Here is a 13,883-nt window from a genome sequence, read left to right as displayed (position 1 = left end):
CAGTAGGATTACTTCTAGGTAAGTCTAGTTTAAGTTTAAAAGGAGTGCAAGTACATGCAGGAGTCATTGACTCAGATTACAATGGGGAAATTCAAATTGTTATATCTACTTCTGTTCCCTGGAAAGCAGAGCCAGGAGAGCCCATAGCACAACTCCTGATTGTGCCATAAGTGGAAATGGGGAAAAGTGAAACTAAATGAACGAGAGGATTTGGAAGCACAAATAAACAAGGCAAAGCAGCTTATTGGGTGAATCAAATTACTAATAAATATTAGTAATATGTGAAATAACTATACAAGGAAAAAAATTTAAAGGATTGGTAGATACAGGAGCAGACATTTCAATCATTTCTCTACAGCACTGGCCGTCCGTGTGGCCAATTCAACCCACTCAATTTAACATAGTTGGAGTTGGTATAGCCCATAAAGTATATCAAAGCAGTTATATATTGCATTGTGAAGGACCCAATGAACAATCTGGGACTATTCAACCAATTGTAACTTCTGTTTTTTTTTTTTGTTTTTTTTTTTGAGATGCAGTCTGGCTCTGTCTCCTAGGCTGGAGGGCAGTGGCGTGATCTCAGCTCACTGCAAGCTCCGCCTCCCAGGTTCACGCCATTCTCCTGCCTCAGCCTCCTGAGTAGCTGGGACTACAGGTGCCCGCCACCATGCCCAGCTAATTTTTTTGTATTTTTAGTAGAGACAGGGTTTCACCATGTTGGCCAGGATGGTCTCAAACTCCTGACCTCATGATCCGCCCGCCTTGGCCTCCCAAATGCTGGGATTACAGGCTTGAGCCACCACACCTGGCCAACCAATTGTAACTTCTGTACCTATAAATTTATGGGGAAGAGATTTATTACAGCAATGGGGAGCACAAGTGTTAATTCCAGAACAATTATATAGCCCTCAAAGTCAGCATATGATGCAAGAGGTGGGGTATGTGCCTGGCATGGGATTAGAAAAAAATTTAAAAGGGTTAAAGAAACCACTTCAAGCAGAAGGACAAAATTCTCACCAGGGTTTAGGATATAATTTTTCATGGCAGCCATTGTTAAATCTCCAGAACCTATACCTTTAAAATGGTTAACAAACCAACTTGGATAAAACAATGGCCGCTAAGTAAAGAGAAACTGGAGGCTTTAGAGAAATTAGTTACTGAACAATTAGAAAAAGGACACACAGCTCCAACAGTTTCCCCCTGGAATTATCCAGTCTTTGTTATTAAGAGAAAATCACATAAATGGAGCACGTTGACAGATCTTAGAGCCATTAATTCAGTTATACAACCTATGGGGGCATTGCAGCCAGGATTGTCTTTTCCTGCTGATTCAAAAAAACTGGCCTTTAATAGTCATAGATTTAAAAGGCTGTTTCTTTACTATCCCCTTAGCTGAGTAAGACTGTGAATGGTTTGCATTTACAATTCCTGCGGTAAACAACCTGCAGCCTGCTAAGTGTTTTCATTGGAAAGTGTTGCCACAAGGCACGTTAAACTGTCCAACAATTTGTCAGACTTACGTAGGACAAGCAATTGAACCTACTCATAAAAAATTTTCACAGTGTTAACATTATTCATTATATGGACGATATTCTTTGTGCTGCCCCCACTCAGGAAATATTACTCAAATGTTATGATCACTTAAAAAATTCGATTTCTCGTGCCCGTTTAATTGTAGCTCCTGACAAAATTCAGACTACTACTCCTTACTCCTACTTAGGGACCTTAGTAAACGACACTACAATAGTTCCACAGAAAGTAACCATAGGATCAACTGAAAACACTTTATGACTTTCAAAACTTACTAAGGGACATTAATTGGATACGACCTGCTCTAGGCATTCCTACCTATGCCATGAGTAATCTATTTTCTATCCTTAAAGGAGATCCTAGTCTCACTAGCCCTCAGCAATTAACAAAGGAGGCTGAGGCAGAGTTACAACTCATTGAAAAACAAGTATATAAAACCTCAAATAAATAGAATAGATCCAGAAAAGACTTTAGACTTATTGATTTTTCCAACTCAGCATTCACCTACTGGTGTTACTGTCCACAAGCAGACTTGGTAGAATGGCTTTTTCTTCCACATATGAATTCATGGATTCTAACTCATTATTAGGATCAAATTGTTACTCTGATAGGAAATGGGAGAATTTGAAATGTTAAAATGCATGGATATGACCCTGAAAAAATTACTGACCCTCTTACAAAGGCACAAATACAACAATCCTTTATAAATAATCTTACTTAGCAAACCCAGTTAGCTGATTTCATGGGTGTTCTTAATAATCACTTTCCAAAAACAAAATTATTTCAATTTGTAAAATTAACTAATTAGATTCTCCCTAGAATAACTAAATTTAAACCAATTAAAAGTGCTGAAAATGTTTTTACAGATGGGTCTAGTAATAGTAACGCTTCTTATTCTGGATCAAAAACTAGCTTTCCAGATGACCTATACTTCAGCTCAAAAATCGGAGCTTGTAGCTGTAATTAAGGTACTGACTGCTTTTAAGATGCCTGTCAATGTAATTTCTAATTCTTCATATGTAGTCCATTCCACACAATTAAAAATGCTCAGTTACGATTTCATACAGATGAACAGCTAATGACTATTTACCCAATTACAAACCACAGTTAGGAATAGAATGCACCCTTTTACATTACTCACATTAGAGCCCATACACCCTTTCCAGGACCTTTAACTGCAGGGAATCAAATGGCTGATCACCTAGTTGCTACTGCAATATCTAATGCTAGACACTTTCACAATTTAACCCATGTTAATGCCTCTGGTCTAAAACGTAGATACAGCACTACCTGGAAAGAAGCTAAAGCTATTACCCAGCGATGCCCAACTTGCCAAATGGTGCCTTCCTCATCTTTCACAGGAGGAGTTAATCCTCGAGGATTGGAACCTAATTCTCTTTGGCAAATGGATGTCATTTATGTTCCTTCTTTTGGTAAACTGGCTTATGTGCATGTATGTGTAGATACCTTTTCTCACTTTGTTTAGGCTACCTGTCAAACAAGAGAATCTTCTGCCTCTGTTAAATGGCATTTTCTGCAATGCTTCGCAGTGATGGGCATTCCAGCTTCTATTAAAACAGATAACACCCCAGGCTGTACTAGCCAAGCTCTAGCTACATTTTTCTCTGTATAGAGTATTAAACACATTACTGGCATCCCATATAATTCACAAGGACAAGCCATTGTGGAAAGAATGAATCTCTCCCTAAAGGAGCAATTACAAAAACACAAAGGGGGGAACAGTGATTATGGAACTCCAATTATGCAATTGAATCTAGCAGTATTGACTTGAAATTTTTTGAGTCTGCCTAAAGGCCAGATGCTATCAGCAGCTGAACAGCATCTACAGAAATCAGCTGCAAAGACAGAAGCAGAACAACTGGTTTGGTGGAGAGATCCGATAACAAAAAGTTGGGAAATAGGTAAAATAACAACTTGGGGTAGAAGTTATGCTTGTGTATCTCCAGGCCAAAACCAGCAGCCGATTTGGATACCATTAAGACACCTGAAATCTTATCATGAGCCAGATGCTGAGGAAGAGATTTTTGGAGGAACCCGAGAACCCCCCAGTTGCAGCCATGTCGAGACTGACAATAAGACCTCCTTCTCTGTTTGTAGTAAGCGATTTAAAACTTGATCTCCCTAATCATCATGTGACTTGTCAAGAATATACATTGTTTTCTTGTGTGAATTCTTCCTTGTATAATACTGATCATTCTGTTTTAGTGGTAAGAGCCCGAGAAGGAGTATGCATACCTGTAAAGCTTTCCTGTCCTTGGGAAGCCTCTCCTTCTGTGCATACATTACTGAAATTCTTCAAAAGAATTTGAGGTACTCTTGGCATTTCGTTGCCACTTTAATTTTAATCATTATGGGATTGATTGCTGTCACAGCTACTGCCATGGTAGCTGGAGTTACTTTGCATCCCACAGTACAAAGAGTAGACTATGTAAATAATTGGCAGAAAAATTCTACTTTGTGGTGGAATGCCCAGACTAACACAGACCGAAAACTAGGTAATCAAATAAATGATCTCCGATAAACTGTAATGTGGCTAAGAGATCAAGTAGTTAGTCCAGAATATAGAATGCAGATACAATGTAATTAGAATACTTCTGATTTTTGCATTACTCCTCATCTGTATAATGAAACAGAGCACGAGTAGGAAAGAGTTAACAGACATTTAAAGGGTCACACTGGAAATTTATCTTTAGATATTACAAAACTGAAGGAACAAGTATTCCAAGCCTCTCAGGCACATCTGATGCTAATGCCAGGAACTAAAGAGCTTGAAGGAGCTGCAGACGGATTAGCAGCTATTAACACATTAAAATGGATCAAGACACTTGGAGGTGCCGTGATTTCAATGATGATTGTGCTTTTAATCTGTGTTGTTTGTCTTTGTGTAGTCTGCAGATCCGAATCCCAAATCCAGTGAGAAGTAGCCCACCATGACAAAGCAGCCTTTGCCTTTGTTGCCTTGCAAAAACAGAAAGGGGGACATGCTGGCAACAGGCCCTAAGCCTGTCATAAACAGGCTTTAAAGAAACTGGCCATAAGCAGGATTTTTGCAGCAATGAAACATGCTCGTGACGGCTATGACACACATGGCTAGAAGTTGTTGGTTTACTGGACAACGGCAAGGAACACCTGGCCTGCCCGGAGTGGAAAACTGCTCAAACCACAAACAACAGCATGAGTGGCCTGTGTCTCAACACGTTTTTGCTGCAGATAATTAGCCAGAGCCTGTTTCTCTACTCCTTGCTAAGAATGCTTTGTTTCCCGTAAGGAATGGTTTTAGTTAATCTATAATCTATAGAAACAATGCTTATCAATGGCTTGCTGTCAATAAAATGTGGGTAAAACCCTGTTCGAAGCTCTCAGCTCTGAAGGCTGTTGGCCCCTGATCCCACTTTACACTCTATTCTTGTGTCTGTGTCTTTAATTCCTCAAGTGCCACTAGGTTAGGGTCCCCACGACCAAGCTGCTCTCGGCACTGAGGGAAGGCATAGGTAAGCGTGAGCAAACCTGTCAGGCAGGACACTTCAGACTCAGAGAAGATTCCCAACTCCAAGGCCCAGTGTTTCTGAAAGAAAGGAGACAGAACAATCCACCGAGAATATCATCTCACCTGAGGAAGAGCCATCCCTGACTCCTTTGCTTTCCTCTTCCTTCTCTTCTGGGCTTTTTCATCACACAGCATGACTCTTTAGAAGTCAATCCTAAATGTCAAAAATATGCTGTTTAGGGCTGAGAATCAACACACCCTCTTCCTGTGCCACAATCACACACACAGGTTAGCCCTCACCCTGTGGAAAGATGTCCTCTGCTGCCCACTGCACCAGAGTTGATGCAGGGACAAGAAACTCCTACAGGAAGAACAAGAAGTGAGTTTTTTACTCATCTTCAGAAACTGCTCCCCTCCTAGAGATGCCCACATGCATGCTGCAGCAGTGGGGGGCTGGCCTGGTCTAAGTTCCCCTTCAGGGCCAGACCCAGCCCTGACCAAACCCCATGCAGAGCACAGCCCCTCCTCCCCTCTCTATGGATCCCAGGCTCATGTAATCCCTCAGAAATGGAGGACACAGAGCCTTGGTGCTCAGTGCCAGATGCAGAACACAGTGGAATCCCCTTATCCATGGGGATATGTCTCAAGACCCCCACTGGATGCCTGGAACTTGATTCAAACAGTACTGAACTCCATTTATTCCACCCTGGCCAACATGGTGAAACCACGTCTCTACTAAAACTACAAAAATTAGCTGGGCGTGGTGGCACACACCTATAATCCCAGCTACTTGGGAGGCTGAGGCAGGAGAAATGCTTGAAACCGGGAGGTGGATGTTGCAGTGAGCTGAGATCACGCCATTGCACTCCAGCCTGGGCAACAAGAGTGAAACTCCGTCTCAAAACAAAACAAAAGAAAAAAAAATCAGGGTATCCCAAAGCCCCTTCTTTTGATTAATTTGCTAGGAGGGTTCTTCCATCGGGCTAGTCATCTGTATCTTTTGCAATATTCTTCATAGCAAATGGGTAAAACTAAGCAAAATGCTTCCTTGAGTTCTGTGAACGAGGCTAACGAATTAATAAAATCTGAGGAAAGGGTCAAGGGAATCTTCAATTTTTAGATGTTTGGTTGAAGTTCAGGTCCCAACCAGGAACTTACAACCAGCACGTGAAGTAGGGGCAGCCTTGTGGAACTGAGCCCCCAACCTGTGGGATATGATGCTAACTTCACGTAGACAGTGTCAAGTTGAGTGAAATTACGGATCACCCAGGCGGAGTCTGACGAATTGCTTGTTGGTGGGAAGAAATCCCCACACATTTTGTTCATCAAATATGAAGCATTCTGTGTTGAGTGTTCATTATGGTGTTGACTGCAAGAGTAAGAAAAACACTTCGGTTTTCTTGCTATCTTATACACTCGCCCACACCCTACCCCATCCCAGGAAAAGGAAAGTGGGTGACCCACACCTGAATGACTCAAGTCACTGACCTGTGCCTGAATAGGGAATGTGAGCGGAAGCTAAATTCTGATGCCAAGAATTATAAAATGCACCAGCCTTACAGACAGGAGTTTCGTACATTTCATCTTCATCTGTATTTTTAAAGTATATTTCATATTATCAGATTATAAACAGATAAATCAATGTCACAACTTAATTATAATATCCAATCAACTCACCGTTCATCTGCACCCAGGGTTCCCTCTTTTCTCAGTACTGTTTCCCTCCCTCATTCTGTACGCATCTCTCATTCTCACCTTCTTTCTCTAGCTTTTTTCCCCCTCTTTATTTTTCCCCTAAGATTCTGCTCATTTTGAGCCCCTCTCTTCTCCTGATGTTTCTCCCCTTCCTCCTTCTATTCCTTCTCTTCCACCTGTTCTGCTCCATTCTGGCAACTTGTTTCGCCCCTCTCCTAAACTTTCTGCTCAATCTTTGATCGTCCCAATCTCCACCTATTTCTGCCTCTTTTTTTTTTTTTCCTGAGATGGAGTTTTGCTCTTGTCGCCCAGGCTGGAGTGCAATGGCGCAATCTGCTCACTGCAACCTCCGCCTCCCGGGTTCAAGCAATTCTCCTGCCTCAGCCTCCCGAGCAGCTGGGATTACATGCGCGTGCTGACGCCGGGCTAATTTTTGTATTTTTAGTAGAGATGGGGTTTCACCATGTCGACCACGCTGGTCTCAAACGCCTGACCTCGGGTGATCCACCCACCTCGGCCTCCCAAAGTGCTGGGATTACAGGCATGAGCCACTGTGCCCGGTCCTGCCTCTTTCCCTGTCTCTGCTCCCTCTCTGCTCTCCCTGTTAAATCCCTTCTTTTCTGTTACACCCCCTTGTCCCCACTCTCTGGCACCCTGAGATCCCAGGCCTCCACCTGCTGTGGTTCTCCCTCTGCTCTCGTTGTCACCAGCTGACTCCTCTTGCTGTCCCAGCACTATGCTGCTCTGTCTGCCCTGGCTCCAAATCCCTCCTCCTCTCCCCCACTCTCAAACTGAGGAACTTCCCACTTTGCTGCCCCTCTCAGTATCTTGCTGTCCTTCATCTCTCCAGAGATGGAACTTTTCTCTGCATTTCTCCAGTTGCTTTTCTCCCCTTGCTACTTTCCCAGCTTCATTCGCTGTCTCTGCAAATCCCCCATCCACTCCCTACTTTGCCATCTACTTAAGGCTCTCCCTCAATCTTCTTTTCTCCTTCAAAATGCTTCTCTTTCTTCTCCCTCGCTCTCCATCTCTTTCTGCACACATTCCCATGGAAGGAATTGGGATCCGATGCCCACATGCAGAACACCTTTTCAGTGGAGTGTTATGTGGCCCGCAAGAACACTAGATGTCAAGAGACAGAATAAGTCACCTCCCCACACCCAGGGTTAGGAGAAGCGGTGGCTGGGAAGAGGAGGCCTGGGGAGTAGCGGGGCCCCGTATCAAGGAGGGTAAAGGTAGGGTCTGGATCAAGAAAGGGGTGGTGTCCGCAGAATCCCAGGATTCGGCAGAAGACGCGGCTTCTCCTGGATTGAGATTGGAGCGCTGAGCTCCAGGGCCAACAAAGGCGAGGCTTGGGGGACCTGATAGACCGGAATCCACCTAGCGGAGGAGGACTTTACGCTGTGCGGGGCGGATGTAAGCATCACTGAAGGATTTGAAGCAGGAAAACTCCGCGACAGGAGGTGACCACATGGCCTGTGGCAGAAAGACGGAGACAGGACCCGCCGCCGAGCGATTTAAACACACAGGGAAGCGACCGCCTGACTCTCACGGAGACGCCTCAATTTGGTCAGGGTAGAGGGAGCGGTGCGAGGATTTCAAGGTCTGTGTGGCCCCTCAGATCCCGGGTACAGAAGCGCGGGGGAGCTGGGAAGCGCAGATTAATTTACACAAAGGGAAACTCACGCGCCGCGGCGTGACCTTCACTCCACGCGATCCGCTTCCGGGTTTGTGGGAAACTGCGCGCGCAGCGGAGGGGTCTGAGCAGGGCGGGGCCGGGCCTGGCCGGGGTCAACGCGGGGGCGGGGGCGGGGGCGGGGCTTGCGCTTCCCACCGCCTCGCTTCCAGTGCCTGTGTTTTCCGGGTTTTGCAGGCGAGACCTGTCAAGGAAGCTGGAGCAACTCAGCTGTCTCCGAACTGTACTCTTGCCAGGACAGAGGGCTAATGATTAGATCCAGGAAAATTCCTGCTATTAAAGTTAATCGTAAGCCGACCGTGGGGTCGGGCACCTGTAGTCCCAGCTACCCCGAAGACTGAGGCGGGAGGATCTCTTGAGCCCAGGAGCTCGAATTTACACTGAGTTACAACGGCCACTGCACTCCAGCTTGGGCGACAGAGACTCAGTCTCTAAAATAAATACATAAAAAACTAAATTTAGGAATTTAATTAAAAAGCCCTGGGATTGTCTGTGAAAGCGACACAAATTAATATGTGAACTACAAAGCCCTGCCTGGGTAGAATGTGCAAGTTCATGCTGACGGCCCACAAAGCAGAATAGAAATCCTCTCCTTTTCTATTCCCTGTTCTTTCGGGAGGGACAGAGGTAACTCTGTGCTCAGCTCCAGAGAGTGTTCTAGTGACAGCACCAGGGGCATGGAGGGCTAAGGCCAGTGAGAATTTAGGTCACCAATTGTTGCTTTTAAAAAAGCATTAACCGGGCGAGGTGGCTCACACCTGTAATCCCAGCACTTTGGGAGGCCAAGGCAGGTGGATCATTTGAGGTCAGGAGTTTGAGACCAGTCTGGCCATCATGGTGAAACCCCATCTCTACTAAAAATACAAAAATTAGCCGGGCGTGGTGGTGCGCGCGTGCAATCCCAGCTCGAGGTGGAGGCAGGAGAATTGCTTGAACCCCGGAGGCGGAGGTTGCAGTGAGCCAAGATCAGGTGACTACACTCCAGCCTGAGTGACAGTGTGAGACTCCATCTATTCATCTAAAAAAACAAAAAACTACAACAACAAAAAATATGATCCTGTTAGGATATAAAATTAGCATAAAATTTTCAAGGGACCAACATGGATATAGTTTTTCTCTAATAAGTAAAAATGAATATTTCCTCAGAGATTTTAACATATGCTTACCCTGTAATATCATTATAACACAGATGCAAATCATTGAAGATTCAAAATATTTTACTAACATAGGAACTATTTTCAACTGTTGAGTATGCTTTATAGCCTATGCCACACACAAATACAAAAGAATGAACAGATTCCAACACAGATGGCATAATGAAAATATTTACGTCTCTCGAAACACAAATTCATACTTTAGTTGGGAGAGATCGTATTCAAAAGGATTATTACAATAGGAACGATGCTCCAACCACAAGATCACCACATGACCAAGAGCCACAAAGAAAAGAGTTTTTCTTTTATGTGGAGCAGGGAGAAAGGCTAGAAAGGACCAGGTATGGGGCAGTGCAAGAGCACCTGGCAGTGGGGACAAACAATTCAGTAATCCTTGGTAAGTCAAAGGATGGGAATTTGGGAGGTCTCCATCTGGCTTTTACTTCTGTAAACAAGGCGGGGATCATTAGACTTAATGAAGTGCTATGAGGAAGAGTAATTCTTCATTGCTGGTTCTCTCCAGTAAGCTGTTCCCAGGAAAACAAAGGTGAGAGAGGGAGGAAGGGGCGGGTGGGAGGGTGCTGTGGTGGGTGTTTAACCTTTGCAATTTTCTTTTCTTTTTTCCTTTTTTTTTTTTTTTTGAGACGGAGTCTCGCTCTGTCGCCCAGGCTGGAGTGCAGTGGCGCGATCTCAGCTCACTGCAAGCTTCGCCTCCCAGGTTCACTCCATTCTCCTGCCCCAGCCTCCCGAGTAGCTGGTACTACAGGCGTCTGCCACGCCTGGCTAATTTTTTGTATTTTTAGTAGAGACGGCGTTTCACCGTTAGCCAGGATGGTCTCGATCTCCTGACCTCGTGATCCGCCCGTCTCGGCCTCCTAAAGTGCTGGGATTACAGGCGTGAGCCACTGAACCTGGCCTTTTTTTTTTTTTTTTTTTAATCATAGGGTCTTGCTCTGTTGCCCAGGCTTGAATACAGTGGTGCAATTGGGCTTCACTGCAGCCTGGACCAGTCTCAAGAGAACCTCCACCTTAGCCTCCTGAGTAACTGGGATCACCAGCACAAATAATTTTTATCTTTATTCTATTTTAATTATTATTATTTTTTTTTTTTCGAGACAGAGTCTTGCTCTGTCAGCTAGACTGGAGTGCAGGGCTCACTGCAGCCTTGACCTCCCCGAGTGCAGGTGATCCTCCTATGTCAGCCTCCAGAGTAGCTAGGATCACAGGTGTATGCCAGCATGCTCTGATAATTTTAAAAAACAAAACAAAAAACTGTTCGTAGAGACAAGGTCTCCCTCTGTTGCTCAGGGTGGTCTTGAACTCCTGGGCTCAAGCAAGTCTCCTTCTTCAGCCTCCCAAAATGCTGGGATCACAGGTGTGGGCCATGGCACCCCGCCACCCTTTGCTATTTTCTAGGAATTTAGCAGTGGAGTCACTTTCAACATTGTCACCACATATTCTAACATGAAAAATTGAAAACATAATAAACACACGTTATAATTGTCAAATGGAACATGAAAAAGTTTAAACTGAAAATAACGTCAGCATAAACTTTGCCCATACTTCTCTCTTTGAATGGTATTGAGGGGCCCTAAGTATTCATTTTGGTTGTCTGGCATCTGTTCCTGTCACGTACAAGAGACAACACTAGCTGGGCACAGTGACACGGGCCTGTGATCCCAGCTACTCAGGACTATGAGGCAGGAGAATTGCTTGAGTCCAGAAGTTCGAGCCCAGACTGGGCAACATAAAGAGACCTCCTTTCAAAAAGAGAGAGAGAGATTATGAATTGTTGCCAAGTGTGCTTGTCAATTTCCATTGTTAAGAAATTTCCATTGTTTGTACCTGTTAAATGGAACAAAAACTTAGAAGTATATTTAGGCCAGGCATGGTGGCTCACTCCTGTAATCCCAGCACTTTGTGAGGCTGAGGCACGCAGAACACCTGAGGTTAGTAGTTCGAGCCCAGCCTGGCCAAAATGGGGAAACCCTGTCTCTACTAAAAATACAAAAATTAGCCGGGAGTGGTGGTGCACAACTGTAATCCCAGCTACTTGGGAGACGAAGGGAGGAGAACTGCTTCAACCCAGAGGCGGAGGTTGAAGTGAGCTGAGATTGTGCCACTGCACTCCAGCCTGGGCAACAGAGTGAGACTCTGTCTCCAAAAATAAAAAGGATATTTAGAAAAATGTTTTTCTCTTTCCTACTAATCATGGGGAAAACAGCATATAGAATTACGAATTCTTTGGTCTTACTACAAAATACAAGCAGTAATTAAAATGTCATGTCTATGTAACATTTAAAAAATTAAATTATCATGGTATTTTCTCTTGTACCAACTGAGCCCTGATGAAGACAAGTAAGAGGAGACATTTTCTCCATCAGAGAAGTGAGCTGATAAAAATAAACTTGTATTAATTCCAAGAAGAGACTGTTTTCTGTGACCTGGGAAAAAAAGGCTATAATTGAATTTGAATTCAGATTCTGTATATAGGGAGTACATATAGATATGGATGAACTAGCCATTACTTTAAAATTATTTTTGTCGGCCGGGCACGGTGGCTCATGCCTGTAATCCCAGCACTTTGGGAGGCCAAGGGGAGTGGATTGCCTGAAGTCAGGAGTTGGGAGACCAGCCTGGCCAACATAGTGAAACCCTATCTCTACTAAAAATACAAAAACTAGCTGGGTGTTGTGGGGGGTGGCTGTATTCCCAGCTACTTGGGAGGCTGGGCAGGAGAATCGCTTGGACCCAGGAGGCAGAGGTTGCAGTGAGCAGAAAGATCACACCACTGCACTCCGACCTGGGCAACAGATTGAGACCCTAAGAAAAAAAAGAAAAAAAGAAAACAAGCAACCAAGACGACAACAACAAAGAAGGCTCACCCTTGTATATGACCCATTATGTACTTTTTCTTTTTTTTTTTTTGAGACAGAGTTTTGCTCTTGTTGCCCAGGCTGGAATGCAATGGCGCGATCTCAGCTCACTGTAACCTCCACCTCGATTCTCCTGCCTCAGCCTCCCAAGTACCTGGGATCACGGGTGCCCGCCACCAAGCCTGGTTAATTTTTGTATTTTTGGTAGAGACGGGGTTTCACCATGCTGGCCAGGCCGGTCTCAAACTCCTGAACTCAAGTGATCCACCTGCCTCAGTGTCCCGAAGTGCTGGGATTATAGGCGTGAGGCACCGCGCCTGGGCAAGAACACATTTTTTCTTGTTTTAAGGCATTCACTCCGGTAACAACAGGAAACTAACAAAATAGCTTTATGTAGAATATTCCAAAAAAAATCTACAAAAGTCTCCAAAGTAAAATTTCAAGGTCTCAAGGTACAACATCAACATACGAAAATCTCGTATATTTCTATCCACTAGCAATTAACACGTGGAACCTGAAATTAAAAACACAATACCACATATGATTGCTCAATAAAAAGGTCAATGAAGGCCAGGCGTGGTGACTCAGGCTTGTAATCCCAGCACTTTGGGAGGCCGAAGTGGGCCTATCATTTGAGGTCAGGAGTTTGAGACCAGCCTGGCCAACACAGTAAAACCCCATCTCTACTAAAAATACAAAAATTAGCTGGGCATGGTGGCATACGCCTATAATCCCAGCTACTCGGGAAGCTGAGGCAGGAGAATCGCTCGAACCCAGAAGGCAGAGGTTGTAGTGAGCCAAGATCGTGCCACTGCACTCCAGACCGGGCAACAGAGCAAGACTCTGTCTCAAAAAAAAAAAAAAAAGTCAAAAAATATGTTAATTTAACATTCTCAGGATTTTAAAACTACAAAATGCTGATGAAAGAAATCAAAGACACCCAGATAGAGACATATACAATATCAATTTATTGATAGACCCAACATAGAAAAAAATGTGAAATTACCCCAAATTGATACACAGGGTTAATATATTTACTATCAAGGCACTTTGTAGATACTGACAAGATTATCCAAACAATTATGTAGAAAAGCAAAACACAAAACAAACCAACAGAAATCCCAAAAAACCTGGAATAGCTCAAACATCTGAAAAAAAAGATAGAGGGGCATGCTCCCAGGAAGTGAAGGTTGCAGTAAGCCGAGATCGCGCCATTGCACTCTAGCTTAGGCAACAAGAGTGAAATTCCATCTCAAAAAAAAAAATAAATAATAAAATAAAATAAAGATAAAGGCTTGGAATCACTTCACGTTACTTCAAGTCCTCTAATATAGTGAAAGCATTTTTTCCTTTTTCATATTTACAATAAAACGTTTATATGTGCCATTGTCTTGTGCATACTCCTGTCAAAAAATATTGTCTCC

At 43.9% G+C, this 13,883-nt stretch overlaps 1 protein-coding gene across 4 annotated transcripts in view; it reads right to left on the bottom strand.

Annotated features, from left to right (window-relative positions):
• ZNF480 (zinc finger protein 480) overlaps positions 1 to 8,487 on the bottom strand; it is a 28,554-nt gene extending 20,067 nt beyond the window's left edge. Inside the window, exons 1-3 of one of the 4 annotated variants that reach the window (XM_030821208.1) lie at positions 5,813 to 5,845; positions 5,339 to 5,399; positions 5,162 to 5,252 (exon numbers count right to left, since the gene is read on the bottom strand). In XM_030821208.1, the coding sequence (XP_030677068.1) occupies positions 5,162 to 5,233 (72 nt within the window). In that variant the 5' untranslated portion in view covers positions 5,234 to 5,252; positions 5,339 to 5,399; positions 5,813 to 5,845. Of the gene's footprint in view, positions 1 to 5,161; positions 5,253 to 5,338; positions 5,591 to 5,812; positions 5,856 to 8,419 lie in introns of those variants that run through there. The other 3 variants (XM_003269875.3, XM_030821209.1, XM_030821207.1) reach the window with 3 other exon arrangements.
• Between the last annotated feature and the right edge of the window lie 5,396 nt (positions 8,488 to 13,883).

This window comes from Nomascus leucogenys, chromosome 10, assembly GCF_006542625.1.
Source record: "Nomascus leucogenys isolate Asia chromosome 10, Asia_NLE_v1, whole genome shotgun sequence".
Taxonomy (NCBI): domain Eukaryota; kingdom Metazoa; phylum Chordata; class Mammalia; order Primates; family Hylobatidae; genus Nomascus; species Nomascus leucogenys.
The sequence above is the reverse complement of the archived record's forward strand: the minus strand, read 5'-3'. Positions and strand labels throughout refer to the sequence as shown.